Here is a 13,842-nt window from a genome sequence, read left to right on the forward strand (position 1 = left end):
TAATTTCCACCCCGCCAGCTAGCGGAAAAGGCCTTTGGTGCCCCGCCAGCTGGCGCGGAAATGACATCTCCCGGCGGCGCATGCGTGGGAGCGTTAGTGGCCGCTCACGGCATCCCCGTGCATGCGCTGTGGAGGGAGTCTCTTCCACCTCCATCATGGTGGAGACCGTGGTGAAGGCGGAAGGAAAAGAGTGCCCCCACGGCACAGGCCTGTCCGCGGATCGGTGGGCCCCGATTGCGGGCCAGGCCACCGTGGGGGCACCCCCTGGGGCCAGATCGCCCGCGCCCCCCCCAGGACCCCGGAGCCCGCCCGCACCACCTTGTCCCACCGGTAAGGTAGGTGGTTTAATCTACGCCGGCGGGACAGGCATTCTAGCAGCGGGACTTCGGCCCATCCGGGCCAGAGAATCGCGGGGGGGGCCCGCCAACCGGCGCGGCGCGATTCCCGCCCCCGCCGAATATCCGGTGCCGGAGAATTCGGCAACCGGCGGGGGCGGGATTCACGCCAGCCCCCAGCGATTCTCCGACCCGGCGGAGGGTCGGAGAATCTCGCCCCAGGTACTTACCGGCGGGACCTGACTCTGCGGGCGGCCTCCGTGGTCCTCGGGGGGGGCGCGGGGGTTCTGGCCCCGGGAGGTGCCCCCATGGTGGCCTGGCCCGCGATCGGAGCCCACCGATCCGCGGGCGGACCTGTGCCGTGGGGGCACTCAATTCCTCCGAGTGGGCCGCTGTAACAGTCTGCGATAGCCGACGCGGAGATGAACCCCCTGCGCATGCGCTGGGATGATGCAAGCACATGCTGGCGCTCCCGCGCTTGCGCCAACTCGTGCCAGCCGGCGGAGGCCCTTCGGCGCCGGTTGGCATGGTGCCAGGCCCCTTCCGCGCCGGCTGGCGCGGCACAAACCACTCCGGCGCCGGCCTCGCCCCTGAAGGTGCGGAGGATTCCCGCCGGTTTCCGCAGAATCCCGTTCCATGTGTTTGGGTTTAATATTACAAGTCAGGATGATTCCTTAGTGTTGTACAGACCATTGGTAAATGATTAACTTGGGAATAAATTAAGTGTCTACATTTCATATTTTAAGTTCTTGAAGACAGATTAATTTGAAAATCAATTCTCGACAATGATTCCACTGCCTCAGTTGAGAGATGTTCACACCTCTTTAGTTTTTACAAACCTCATATTCAAACCTGCATATTGCAGTTAGGAATTTAGTTAATCACTTTCAGAATATTAAATTAAACTCTCACCGATTTCTTTCATTTAAAAAAAATTCTTTCATGGGATATGGGCATCCTTGTCCAGGCCAGCATTTAATATACATGCCTAATTGCCCTTGAAAAGGCCTTCTTGTACCGCTGTCGTCCATGTGGTGTAGGTATACCCACAGTGCTGTTAGGGAGGGAATTCCAGGATTTGAACCAACTACAGTGAAGGAAAGGCGATATAGTTCTAAGTCAGGATGGTGCGTAGCTTGGAGAGGAACCTGCAGTCGTGGCATTCCAATGCATCTGCTGCCCTTGTCCTACTAGGTGGTAAAGGCTGTGGTTTGCAAGGTACTGTTGAAGGAGCCATGGAGAGTTGCTGCAGTGCATGTTGTATATGATACACTGATGCCACTGTGTGTTGATGGTGGAGGGAGTAGATGTTAAAGGTGGTGGCCGTTCAGGCAGTGTGCTTCACCCGGGATAGTATTAAGCTTCTTGAGTGTTGTTGGAGCTGCACTCATCCAGGCAAGTAGAGTGTTCAATCACACACCTGCCTTGTAGATGTGTAGATGATCAACACGCTTTAGGGAATCAGGAGGTGAGATCCCTCAAAATGTGTTTATATGGCTGGTACAGTTCCGTTTCTGGTCAATGTTGATAGTGGGGAATTCAGTGATGGGAAAGCTACTGATTGTCAAGGGGAGATGGTTGGATTCTCTCTTGTTGGAGATGGTCACTTATCAGCCCAAGCCTGAATGTTGTTCATGTCTTGCTGCATATGGACACAGACTACTTCAAAACCTGAGGATTTGTGAACGGTGCTGAACATTATGCAATCATCAGCAAACACCCCCATTTCTACCCTTATGATGGAAGGATGGTCACTGATGAAGCAGCTGAAGACAGTTTGGCCTAGGACACTACCCTGAGAACCTCGTGCAGTGATGTCCTGGAACTGTGGATTGACCTCCAAAAAACACAATCATCTTCCTTTGTGCTGGGTATGAGTAAAACTCCAAACTTTATTCCCATTGATTCCAGTTTTTCTCGGGCTCCTTGGTGCCACACTGGGTCAAGTTCTGCCTTGATGTCAAGAGCAATCACTCTCACTTCAAAGAGGTGGTTTTGAGCCCGCGTTAGCCAGCAGCGAGAATGACAATGTGGACGCAAAATCCGGCGAGAAACGGGAAACGTGGTACTCGCCGGTGAGATTACGTTTCCCGATTTTCCACACCCTTTGCCGCTATTGCAACAAGAATCCCGCCACAGAAGGTTAAGAACTTCATTTACCAACATATTATTAGTGAGCCCGAGCTGGGACATTTTTCCTCACTGAATATTCATTGCTGCATAAAAAAGAGAAGCTGGCAACCTAACATCTGAAGGGGATATCGGAGGTGAGTGCTCAGGTCGCCGTTACCATCCAGGCTGTCGTTCGCACAGCGGGAACTAGAGAGGATGCTGTAGACCCAGGTAAGTGCAGCTTGGGGCTGGGGGGTGAGGGCGCTCGCAGGCCTTAGCAGCCTTCATGGCTGTGAGCCTCTAGGTTTAAAAGGATCTCGTGGCTGGTGTGCAGGCAGTGCTTCCCGTGTCCCCCTTGCTGGGTTTATGGCGATGGCCCTTCCAGAGTGACAGCTGGAAAGTGGGTGGGTGCAGGTGAATCCACATAGCCAGCACAGGAACAACTCTATGGTGCCTGGTGGGGTCCTATGAGAAGCCAGGCTGCATGGGCAGAGTGGGGAACTCTGACAAGGGATGGTTTCCAGCTTCATGAGGGCAGATGACCCTCATACAGGAGGTAGAATGAGTGCAGTCAGAATGAATCTCCACCCTTAGCATGAGCTGTCGGGAAGTGCAAGGCCACTGGTTATGGAGGCCAGGCTGTCAGAAATTTGTGTTTGGATGGCTGGCTGTTAAAATTGAAAGGCTCATTTAATCCATAGCCCATGAGAGCTAGGGAAATGAGGGTGCCATCTAAGGGTAAAACTGAGTGTAAAGTAGTCTTTACATGCATTTTGCCTGCCACAAGGGGAAGCCAGTTGCTTAATCAGCTCTCTGACCCTTCCTTGATGTGCCATTTGTGCCAATTTAGTCAGAATTGCAATGCATGAGTATGTCACTGATTGGCACCCAATAGTTAACCCTTTGTCATTGGACATCACAGGGGCTGGGGGTGCCTTATTGGCCCCGTTAATCATTTTTGGTTTGATGTTTTAAATCTCATTTGTGATCTGTTTTTTGTTTGAGGCAGTTTCCGTTTAAGGGGCCCCCAGCACCTGAAGGGAAGAGGATCAGCAGGAGCGACGCCAAGGGCATTCCACCCAGGAAACACTGGGGGTGGGCAGCCCATCTGACACTCCCCAGTGGGCCCCTGAGCTCCTCCATTGAATGGAGGGGCAGCTGGAGTGAGATCCAGAATTTCCGCCGTCCTCTGGCGCTGGAACCCGTGGATTCCCACTAGTGCCAGTTCCATGCGTTTGAGGCCCTGCACAATAGAACTCATGCCCTCACCATGGAGGTCATGACCTGGGCTACGGAGCGGACATGCCTCACCGTGGGGTGTACATCCTACACAATAGTCTCCACTACACACGTCACCCTCGCAGTATTGACCTTGTTGCGTCTGGGTGATGGCACCATCTCCTTCAGACAGAAGGCAACAGGACTCCTCTAGGCACCCTTGCAATCCGAGGAGGAAGGCTGTCTTTCCTTCCTGATGCTCACGACTCTGCCTTTGTAGCTCCAGCCGCTTTGGAACAACAGTATCCATGGGCATGTCATCAGCCTGAGTCTCAGCAGAGTCCTGGGATCAGGCATCCCTCTGAGTGTTGGATCCATGGGGCTGTCCCTGCCTCCATCTGCTCTAGATCATCAGGTGTGGGGTACTCACCAGTGGGTGACCCATAAGCTTGCCTACTCGTTTTTTCCACCGAAGTGTGAGTATGTGCGCTGGTGGAGGGTGCGGGTGACAGCTGTTACACCTCCTCAATGCTCGTCTCCGAGATGTCTCCCTTGGAGCTGGTTGGGTCTGTGGTCTCCAAATGATGATGCAAAAGTGACCTGGGCTGGTCAACTGATTGAACTCTAGGGAAAACAAGATGGCTTCAGTGCATCAAAGGGGCAAACTGATGGGAGAAAGTTAACTCACATGAGGCTTGCACCATGGCTGTATGTGTTTTGAGTTCTTACTTTGTTTTGCTTCCACCTCGTCTTCTGCACAGATGTGGCCCTGCTCATTGCTGGTCAGCAACAAGGGCTCTTCCTCAAAGGTGGTGCGGGTTTTCAGCTTGGGCATTACTCCAGCGGGCTGTGCTCGCTCACGCCTGTTATTCTCGAGTTTGTCCTGTGATGCGACAGATAGAGAGAGTGTAAGCGGGTGTCCTGCCAGGTCAAATGTTGACGAAGTCTGGCATATGTGGGAAGTGAGTTGGAGCAGAGATCTGAGGAGCAGAATAGCTACAGGGAGGGGGGTGGGGGGGAATCATGAGGAGTGGGGGAAGGGGTCGGCGCCATAACAAGTGCTGGGACCCCTTGAGGTGGGTGGGAGAGAGAGCAACGTGGAGGGGGTTTAGTGGGAGTCATGAGAAGGCAGACTTACCTTGGCTGCATGAAGATGGTCATTATTCATTTTCTTTTGGCACTGTAGCTCTGCCCTCTTATGCAGTGAGTTGGCACTCACTATTGTAGGCATAGCTTCCCAGGCGTGGTTGGTGAGCTTGCTTGCTGGATGTCTGCCCAATCGCGGGCAAAGGATGTCATGCTTCTGCGTGAAACATGGTGCTGTCTTCTTTTTTGTAAAATTTAGAGTACCCAATTCATTTTTTCCAATTAAGGGGCAATTTAGCGTGGCCAATCCACCGACCCTGCACATCTTTAGGTTGTGGGAGCAAAACCCACGCAAACACGGGGAGAATGTGCAAACTCCACACGGACAGTGACCCAGAGCCGGGATCAAACCTGGGACATCGGCGCCGTGAGGCACAGTGCTAACCACTGCACCACCGTATTGCCCACCTGTCTTCCTGGCAGCCATCCTCTCGACTGTACTTTGGGACAAGTGCTGAGGAGGCGTTTAAAAGGAATGCCCCACTGACTGTAGAGATTAAATTTTACCGGGTCGAATGGATCAGAGCCGTGGCATGACTCATGTGGAGTAAAAAATCTTTCTTCAAGAAGCTGAATATACAGCGGCTTTTCCTGCCGACAGTGTTGGCGGGATTTTCCCCTGTTTTCTCGCCAGGACCGACACTCCAAAAAAAAGGTGGAAAATTCCACCCCCACCTCTTAAATTCGGCTCTTTTGTCCATGTTTGGAGTAAATCTGCAGTGAGGTCAGTGTGGTGGTCTTTGTGTTGCTTATTTAGGATGGATTGCGTATTGTTCCTCAAAGACCACAGTATAGCTTTTACTTAAACAAAGCTATGATTTTATTTACACTACTAAACTGACACTTAGTCCTTTAGAATACAGAACTGAGCAATAATATCTAACTACACTCATCTACTACTAATCTACTGGTATAAACTATAATCTAACCTTCTCACACTAACTACTCTTATGACCTTCACTAGCTACCTCCTGCATACATTCCTCCCCTAAGGTCTAGCATCACTGCTTTTTATAGTTGTATCTGCAGCTCCCTCTAGTGGCTACTCTTGACACTACATTAACCCTTGTACTGCTGATAGTTATGATAATACCACAATCAGGAGCTGAATGACCCTGGTGGTATCTAAACTGAACGTCAGTGAGCAGCTTATTGCTAAGCAAGTCACACCTGATAGCACTGTTGATGACCCCCTACTATCACCTTGCTGAAAGTCAATGATAATGGTAAATGACCAGGTTGCATGTGTCCGGCTTTTTGTGGCCAGGAATTACCTGGGACGTTCTCCACATTGCCGAGTAGATGCCAATGTTTTAGCTAAAGATGCCTAACAGTTGAAGTTACTCAGGTCTCAGAGCTGAACTCTCTCGATTTGCCTTTTATACCAAAGTACAGCTAATTATGAAAGGTACAAACATCCTGCAGGCAGGTGACTGTTGTTTTAATTTATTTGTTGATGGACTGTATTGTCTCGTGATGTTCTATTAGTATGCAATGTGATAAGCACCAACTGTCTACGAGAAATATAAAATTATCACTGTACTACATGCTCCTCGCTGCATTAGCTGCCCTCAAATTGGCTCCCTGGAGCTCATGCCTTGCAAGATATGTTTGAACATTTCCATTTAATTACCCAAAAAAAGGAAAAATTTAATTTAAAGGCTATTTGCTTTTTGCTTGTAGGTCATGCTAAACATTTAATTGCAACAACACAAATAGAACTGGGGAGACTTTTTCGCTAATGATTTTAAAATATTGTTCTGAAATTATTTTTGTTTTTGTTTATGACAATAACCAGATACAGAGAGCTGCAATGAAAATAATGCAGGTTGCACACATGGATGTATTGAGGGGCCCCTTGGTGCACAGTGCACATGCCCAACGGGCTATCAGCTTACAAGCGATTTGAAGACCTGCGAAGATGTTGATGAATGTAATCCGCCAGGAATTTGTAGCCAAATATGTTACAATGAAAGAGGATCTTTCAGATGTACCTGTGATGACGGTTATACTTTAGAAATTGATGGAAGAACCTGCAAAGCTTCAGGTAAAGCTCATTGTCTTTTCCTGTTTTTTACTGAAATGTATTTTTATCAGATTGTAACACGGAAATGTGTCTGCAGTACTTACAGTGTAACCTAAAGATTTGAATGGCTACAGAACACTGGTGCCGATACTGATATTATCTGCATGGATATTAACTTGGTTTGAAAGCCAGTGATCAGGAGGACAAGATTGCCTTGTATCTCTTGACTAGCGTTTTCACTAAATTAAAGGTCACCTTAAAAAGCCAAATCCATCTTTTTCTCTCAGCTTCAATTCATTGTTACATTTCTGGATTGGTTCGAACACCAATGCTCTGAAATGCTGGAAATGATAGTAATACAGCAGCATCATATGACGTGTGGAAACTACTATATCTATTGGCACTTTGAGGCAGGGTGTGGACATCGGGTGGGATTCTCCCATTGCCGACACCGAAATTGCATTCGGCGATCGGCCGGAGAATACAGTTTTCCGACAAAATCGGGGGCAGCGCTGTTTTTCCGATGCTCCGCCCACTCAAAAACGGCGTGCTCGAGGAGTATGCCACACGCCATCGGGAAGGCCTCAGGCCGTCACCTGAAGCCCTCCCCCAATGCTCTGCCCCCGATGGGACGACTTCCCGACGGCATGGGACACGTGTCCTCTCACTTTTCGTAAACCTGGCGTGGCGGCTGCGGACTGTATACAGCACCGCCACAGTCGCGAGTGGCGAGTGGCATTCCAACTTTTGGTAGGCCGGGTCCATGCGCGGATGGCGCCATGTTGTACGGCGTGGCCGCCGCAGGCCATGGCCGTGCGCATGCGCGGCCACGGACCCGGCCATTCTGCGTTCGTATCGGCAGGTAAAGCCGGCTTTACGTGGCGCGGCTGCTAGCCACCCACCTGGCGGAGCATCGGTGCGGGGGCGCCGCCGACGTTTTTGTCGTAAGACCAGACGGATCCTGCGATCACAGCTGCAGAATTAGAGAATCCAGCCCCATATCTATATGAAGTAAGGATGCTGTTTTTGCCCACTGAAAGTCGATTGTTGCCCATTATAACATGGCTATAGGCCATGCATACAAAGGCTCTGTGTTGGATTAGAGGACATTCATTAAGCATGTAATGATAGACAAGCACTTTAATTAACTTAAAAGGCTTCTGGTTCACAATGAACATGTGCACTTCTCAACAGTAGCCATTATTAGTGAATTCCTGTGGTAATTCTTCTGCAGTCTAAATTAAGTTGTTAGAATGCAAAATTCTGCCGAGGATTTGTGCCCATTTGCCAGCCAAGCAGTATCTACTATCTGTCAAGGAGTATATGTTTATATGCTTTTTCCTACTTTTTATTTAGGTTATTACTGACCTGAATAAAAACCTTTTGCAATTTACTTTTTCAACATTATCTTTTTCTATCCATTCAATCCTCTAAGATTTTTTTTCAAATTTAGAGTACCCAATTAGGTTTTTTTCTCCCAATTAAGAGGCAATTTTGCATGGCCAATCCACCTAACTTGCACATCTTCGGGTTGTGGGGTGAAACCCATGCAAACACGGGGAGAATGTTGTGGTAGTATGCATTAGGGGTCATGTGGGACTGTGAAGCCATGGTGTCATTGGCTGACAGATCCCGGGTCCCGGTTGGACGTTGACCTCTAGCTCCGCCCTGAAGGCGGAGTATAAGTATCTGGAGTCCTCCCCCGCAGGCAGTCTACTACTGAACTGCGGGGGAAACAGTCACGCTTAATCAAGCCTCATTGACTTCACTCTATTCGTCTCTCAGAGTCTTTGTGCGCTACAATTTATTAAGCGTGACTAAAAAGGACTATGGATCATCCCGGAATGCCTGAGGATCAGACCCCACGCAGTGAACGCGGCAGCAGCTTTCAAGCACTGGCAGACTTGTTTTGAGGCCTACCTCAGAACGGCCCCCGGCCGGGTCACAGAAGACCAAAAACTACAGGTCCTGCACTCGAGGTTAAGCACGGAGATTTTCTCTTTCATCGAAGACGCAGAGGATTTCCAGTCGGCGTTCGCAGCACTAAAAAGTCTCTATGTCCGCCCAGTAAACCAGATCTACGCTCGCTATCAACTCGCAACGAGACGGCAAAGTCCCGGAGAATCGATAGATGAATTCTACGCCGCGCTACTAATTTTGGGACGAGCCTGCAGCTGCCCGTCGGTGAACGTAAATGAACACACGGACATGTTAATGCGAGATGATTTTGTGGCAGGTATGAACTCCTCCCAAATCCGCCAAAGACTTCTAGAAAAAGAGTCGCGAGGACTCTCAGAGGCACGGGCCCTAGCAGCCTCCCTAGACGTGGCTGCGCGAAATACCTGCGCCTACGGCCCCGACCGCGCGGCAGCCCATTGGGCTCCGTACGTACCTGTCGCGACAAACCCACCCCCCCCCCCGGACACCCCACAGGCTTGCGCGGTCCAAACGCCAAGTCGCACCGGGGGCGCCCGCTGCTATTTCTGCGGCCAGGCGAAACACCCCCAGCAGCGCTGCCCGGCCCGCGCAGCGATCTGCAAGAGCTGCGGGAAAAAGGGCCATTTCGCGGTTGTGTGCCGGTCCCGTGAGGTCGCCGCTGTCCCGGAAGAACTGGGAGCCCTGCACGCCGCTTATGCTCCCCAACCCCCCCTGCGCCCCATGTACGACCCACAGGCGCAGCCACTCTGGGTCCCGACCACCGCGGTCCCGGGAGAACAGGGAGCCCTGCACGCCGCTTACGCTCCCCAACCCCCCCCCCCCCCCCCCGCGCCCCATGTATGACCCGCCGGCGCTACCACTTTGGGTCCTGACCACCACTCTCTCCGGAGAAGAGGGAGTTCTGCGCGGCTCTAACGCCCCCCAAACCCCCCCCCCCGCGCCCCACGTATGACCCGCCAGCACTACCAATTTGGGTCCCGACCACCGCTGTCCCTAGAGATGAGGGAGCCCCGCGCGTTCTTAACGCTCCCCAACCCCCCCAGCGCCCCATGTGCGACCCGCAGGCGCAGCCATTTTGGGTCCCGGCCACCACGAGGGGAGGAAGGGCGCTGCCATCTTGGACCACCCCAGACCTGTACGACGCATGGGGGCGGCCATTTTGTCCACCCCCGCCGCCATCTTGTGACCCCCCAGCCATGTGCGATGCATGGGGGCAGCCATTTTGTTCACCCCCGACGCCATCTTGGACAGCAACAACGGACCCCAGTGTCGACGGCTCCACGGGGTTCGAAGAAAACGCTCAACTACTACAACCACGTCTCGCTTCAATAACGCTGGACCAAGCTCGGCCCTGGACACTCCAGACGACGACGACAACGGTGCTGATAAACGGGCACGAGACACCATGCCTAGTCGACTCCGGGAGCACGGAGAGCTTTATCCACCCGACACGGTAAGACGCTGTTCTTTGACCACCCATCCCAGCGCACAAAAGATTTCCCTAGCTGCAGGATCCCATTCCGTACAGATCAAAGGCTTCTGCATAGTTACCCTAATGATGCAGGGGAGGGAGTTCAAAAACTACAGGCTCTACAACTCTGCGCCCCCACATTACTGGGATTAGACTTCCAGTGCAATCTACAGAGCCTTACCTTCAAATTCGGCGACCCAATACCCCCACTCACTATCTGCGGCCTCGCAACCCTCAAGGTGCAACCCCCGTCCTTGTTTGCAAACCTCACCCCGGATTGCAAACCCGTCGCCACTAGGAGCAGACGGTACAGCGCACAGGACCGGACCTTCATTCAGTCCGAAGTCCAGCGGCTACTAAAGGAAGGCAAAATCCAGGCCAGCAATAGTCCCTGGAGAGCACAGGTGGTAGTAGTAAAGACAGGGGAGGAGCAAAGGATGGTCATAGACTATAGCCAGACCATCAACAGGTACACGCAACTAGACGCGTACCCTCTCCCCCGCATATCCGACATGGTCAATCGGATTGCCCAATATAAAGTCATCTCCACCGTGGACCTCAAGTCCGCCTACCATCAACTCCCCATCCGCCCAAGTGACCGCAAGTACACAGCCTTCGAGGCAGACGGGCGATTATACCATTTCCTAAGGGTCCCATTTGGCGTCACAAACGGGGTCTCGGTCTTCCAACGAGAGATGGACCGAATGGTTGATCAACACGGGTTGCGGGCCACGTTCCCGTATCTCGACAATGTAACCATCTGCGGCCACGATCAGCAGGACCACGACGCCAACCTCCAAAAATTCCTCCAGACCGCCAAAGCCTTGAACCTCACGTACAACGAGGACAAGTGCGTTTTTAGCACCAACCGGCTAGCCATCCTGGGCTACGTAGTGCGCAATGGGATAATAGGCCCCGACCCCGAACGTATGCGCGCCCTCATGGAATTTCCCCTCCCGCACTGCTCAAAAGCCCTGAAACGCTGCCTGGGGTTTTTTTCATACTACGCCCAATGCGGTCCCCCAGTACGCAGACAAGGCCCACCCCCTAATACAGACCACGACCTTCCCTCTGTCGACAGAGGCTTGCCAGGCTTTCAGCCGCATCAAAGCGCATATCGCAAAGGCCACGATGCGCGCCATCGACGAGTCCCTCCCCTTCCAGGTCGAGAGCGACGCCTCCGACGTAGCTCTAGCGGCCACCCTTAACCAAGCGGGCAGACCCGTGGCCTTTTTCTCCCGAACCCTCCACGCTTCAGAAATCCGCCACTCCTCAGTGGAAAAGGAAGCCCAAGCCACAGTGGAAGCTGTGCGACATTGGAGGCATTACCTGGCCGGCAGGAGATTCACTCTCCTCACGGACCAACGGTCGGTTGCCTTCATGTTCGATAATGCACAGCGGGGCAAAATCTTAAGGTGGAGGATTGAGCTCTCCATCTTCAACTACGAGATCTTGTATCATCCCGGAAAGCTGAACGAGCCGTCCGATGCCCTATCCCGCGGCACATGTGCCAACGCACAAATTAACCGCCTCCAAACCCTCCACGAGGACCTCTGCCACCCGGGGGTCACTCGGTTTTACCACTTTATCAAGTCCCGCAAGCTCCCATACTCCTTAGAGGAGGTCCGTACAGTCACAAGGAACTGCCACATCTGCGCAGAGTGCAAACCGCATTTTTTCAGGCCGGATGGTGCGCACCTGATTAAGGCTTCCCGCCCCTTTGAACGCCTTAGTCTGGATTTCAAAGGACCCCTCCCCTCCACCGACCGCAACATATACTTCCTTAATGTGGTGGACGAGTACTCCCGCTTCCCATTTGCATCCCCTGTTCTGAAATGACCGCGGCCACCGTCATTAAAGCCCTGAACACCATATTCACACTGTTCGGTTGCCCCGCATACGTCCACAGCGACAGGGGGTCCTCCTTCATGAGTGACGAGCTGCGCCAGTTCCTGCTCAGCAACGGGATAGCCTCGAGCAGGACGACCAGCTACAACCCCCGGGGGAACGGGCAAGTAGAGAGGGAGAACGGCACGGTCTGGAAGACCGTCCTACTGGCCCTACGGTCCAGGGACCTCCCAGTTTCACGGTGGCAGGAGGTCCTTCCGGACGCCCTCCACTCCATCCGGTCACTACTGTGTACTAGCACTAACCAAACGCCTCATGAGCGCCTCCTTGTCTTCCCCAGGAAGTCCTCCTCTGGAACGTCGCTGCCGACCTGGCTGGCGGCCCCAGGACCCATCTTGCTCCGAAAGCACGTGCGGGCGCACAAGTCGGACCCGTTGGTCGAAAGGGTTCACCTCCTTCACGCGAACCCGCAGTACGCTTACGTGGAGTACCCCGACGGCCGACAGGACACGGTCTCTCTGCGAGATCTGGCGCCCGCCGGCAACACACACACCCTCCCGACACCAATCACCCAACCCCCCCCCTTCCTGCCACCGCCACACCCCGCGACCGCCCCCTTCCCAGGAGGATTAGGCCTCCTCCCAGGCCCGACCAGGAATGAAGCCCAAGCTGAAAGCGTAAGGCTCCCGGAGAAGACAACACCGGAACAAGCACCACCACCACCACCGGGGCCGAGGCGATCGACACGGACGACCAGACCGCCCGACCGACTCGTGGCGTCGATCTAACAGTACAATGTGGACTTTTAACGAGAACATTTTGTCTATTCCTGACGATTACTGTAAATAGTTTTAAACAAAAAAAAACCTTGTACATACTGTTATAACATGTGAAAGTTTTCCTCCCAGGACCAGCCTTGTAAACCCTTACCACCATGCGAAGCATCACCCCGCCGGGTTTATTTTTAACAAGGGGTGAATGTGGTAGTATGCATTAGGGGTCATGTGGGACTGTGAAGCCATGATGTCATTGGCTGACAGATCCCGGGTCCTGGTTGGACGTTGACCTCTAGCTCCGCCCTGAAGGCAGAGTATAAGTATCTGGAGTCCTCCCCCGCAGGCAGTCTACTACTGAACTGCGGGGGAAACAGTCACGCTTAATAAAGCCTCATCGACTTCACTCTATTCGTCTCTCGGAGTCTTTGTGCGCTACAAATGTGTAAACTCCACACGGACAGTGGCCCAGGGCCGGGATTCAAACCCGGGTCCTCAGCGCCGCAGTCCCAGTGCTAACCACTGTGCCACGTGCCGCCCTTTCAATCCTCTAAGATAAAGGAAGATAAAAATTCACAATTAATTTCATATGTTTGCTTTATTATTGGTCTCCAAAATCAAACTCCTTGTTCGTTGCCTTTTCAAGTCACTCCAGCAGCAGGGTTATTGCCTTGTCATAGTTTGCCACGTCATCACTCTTTCACTCTGCTCGAATCCATTAGCATTTATAGCAGGAAGAAATATAATTACCTCGGAATGGAAGAATGAATGGATGATCTAGTTTTATCAAGGTTTGAAATTGGTACAGCAAGATTGAGACCAAGATATGCAGTTGGTGGAGCAATTTTGCATAAGTATTAAGATGTACCTTTGCCAGACCTCTGCCATAGTTCTTAGGGTAAGAAGTCTCCTCATTAACTTGGCTATGGTGGGCATCAGCACATCTTGAGGCTCATTGAGATTGTGGTAAGCAGG

General features: G+C 52.4%; 1 protein-coding gene across 2 annotated transcripts in view; it reads left to right on the plus strand.

The window, feature by feature from the left end:
- LOC140389325 (low-density lipoprotein receptor-related protein 2-like) overlaps nucleotides 1-13,842 on the plus strand; it is a 534,533-nt gene that overhangs the window by 264,305 nt on the left and 256,386 nt on the right. For both annotated transcript variants that reach the window (XM_072473491.1, XM_072473499.1), the window contains one exon: nucleotides 6,610-6,858. In XM_072473491.1, the coding sequence (XP_072329592.1) occupies nucleotides 6,610-6,858 (249 nt within the window). The remainder of the gene's footprint in view (nucleotides 1-6,609; nucleotides 6,859-13,842) is intronic.

Source organism: Scyliorhinus torazame, chromosome 2 (genome assembly GCF_047496885.1).
Source record: "Scyliorhinus torazame isolate Kashiwa2021f chromosome 2, sScyTor2.1, whole genome shotgun sequence".
NCBI lineage: Eukaryota > Metazoa > Chordata > Chondrichthyes > Carcharhiniformes > Scyliorhinidae > Scyliorhinus > Scyliorhinus torazame.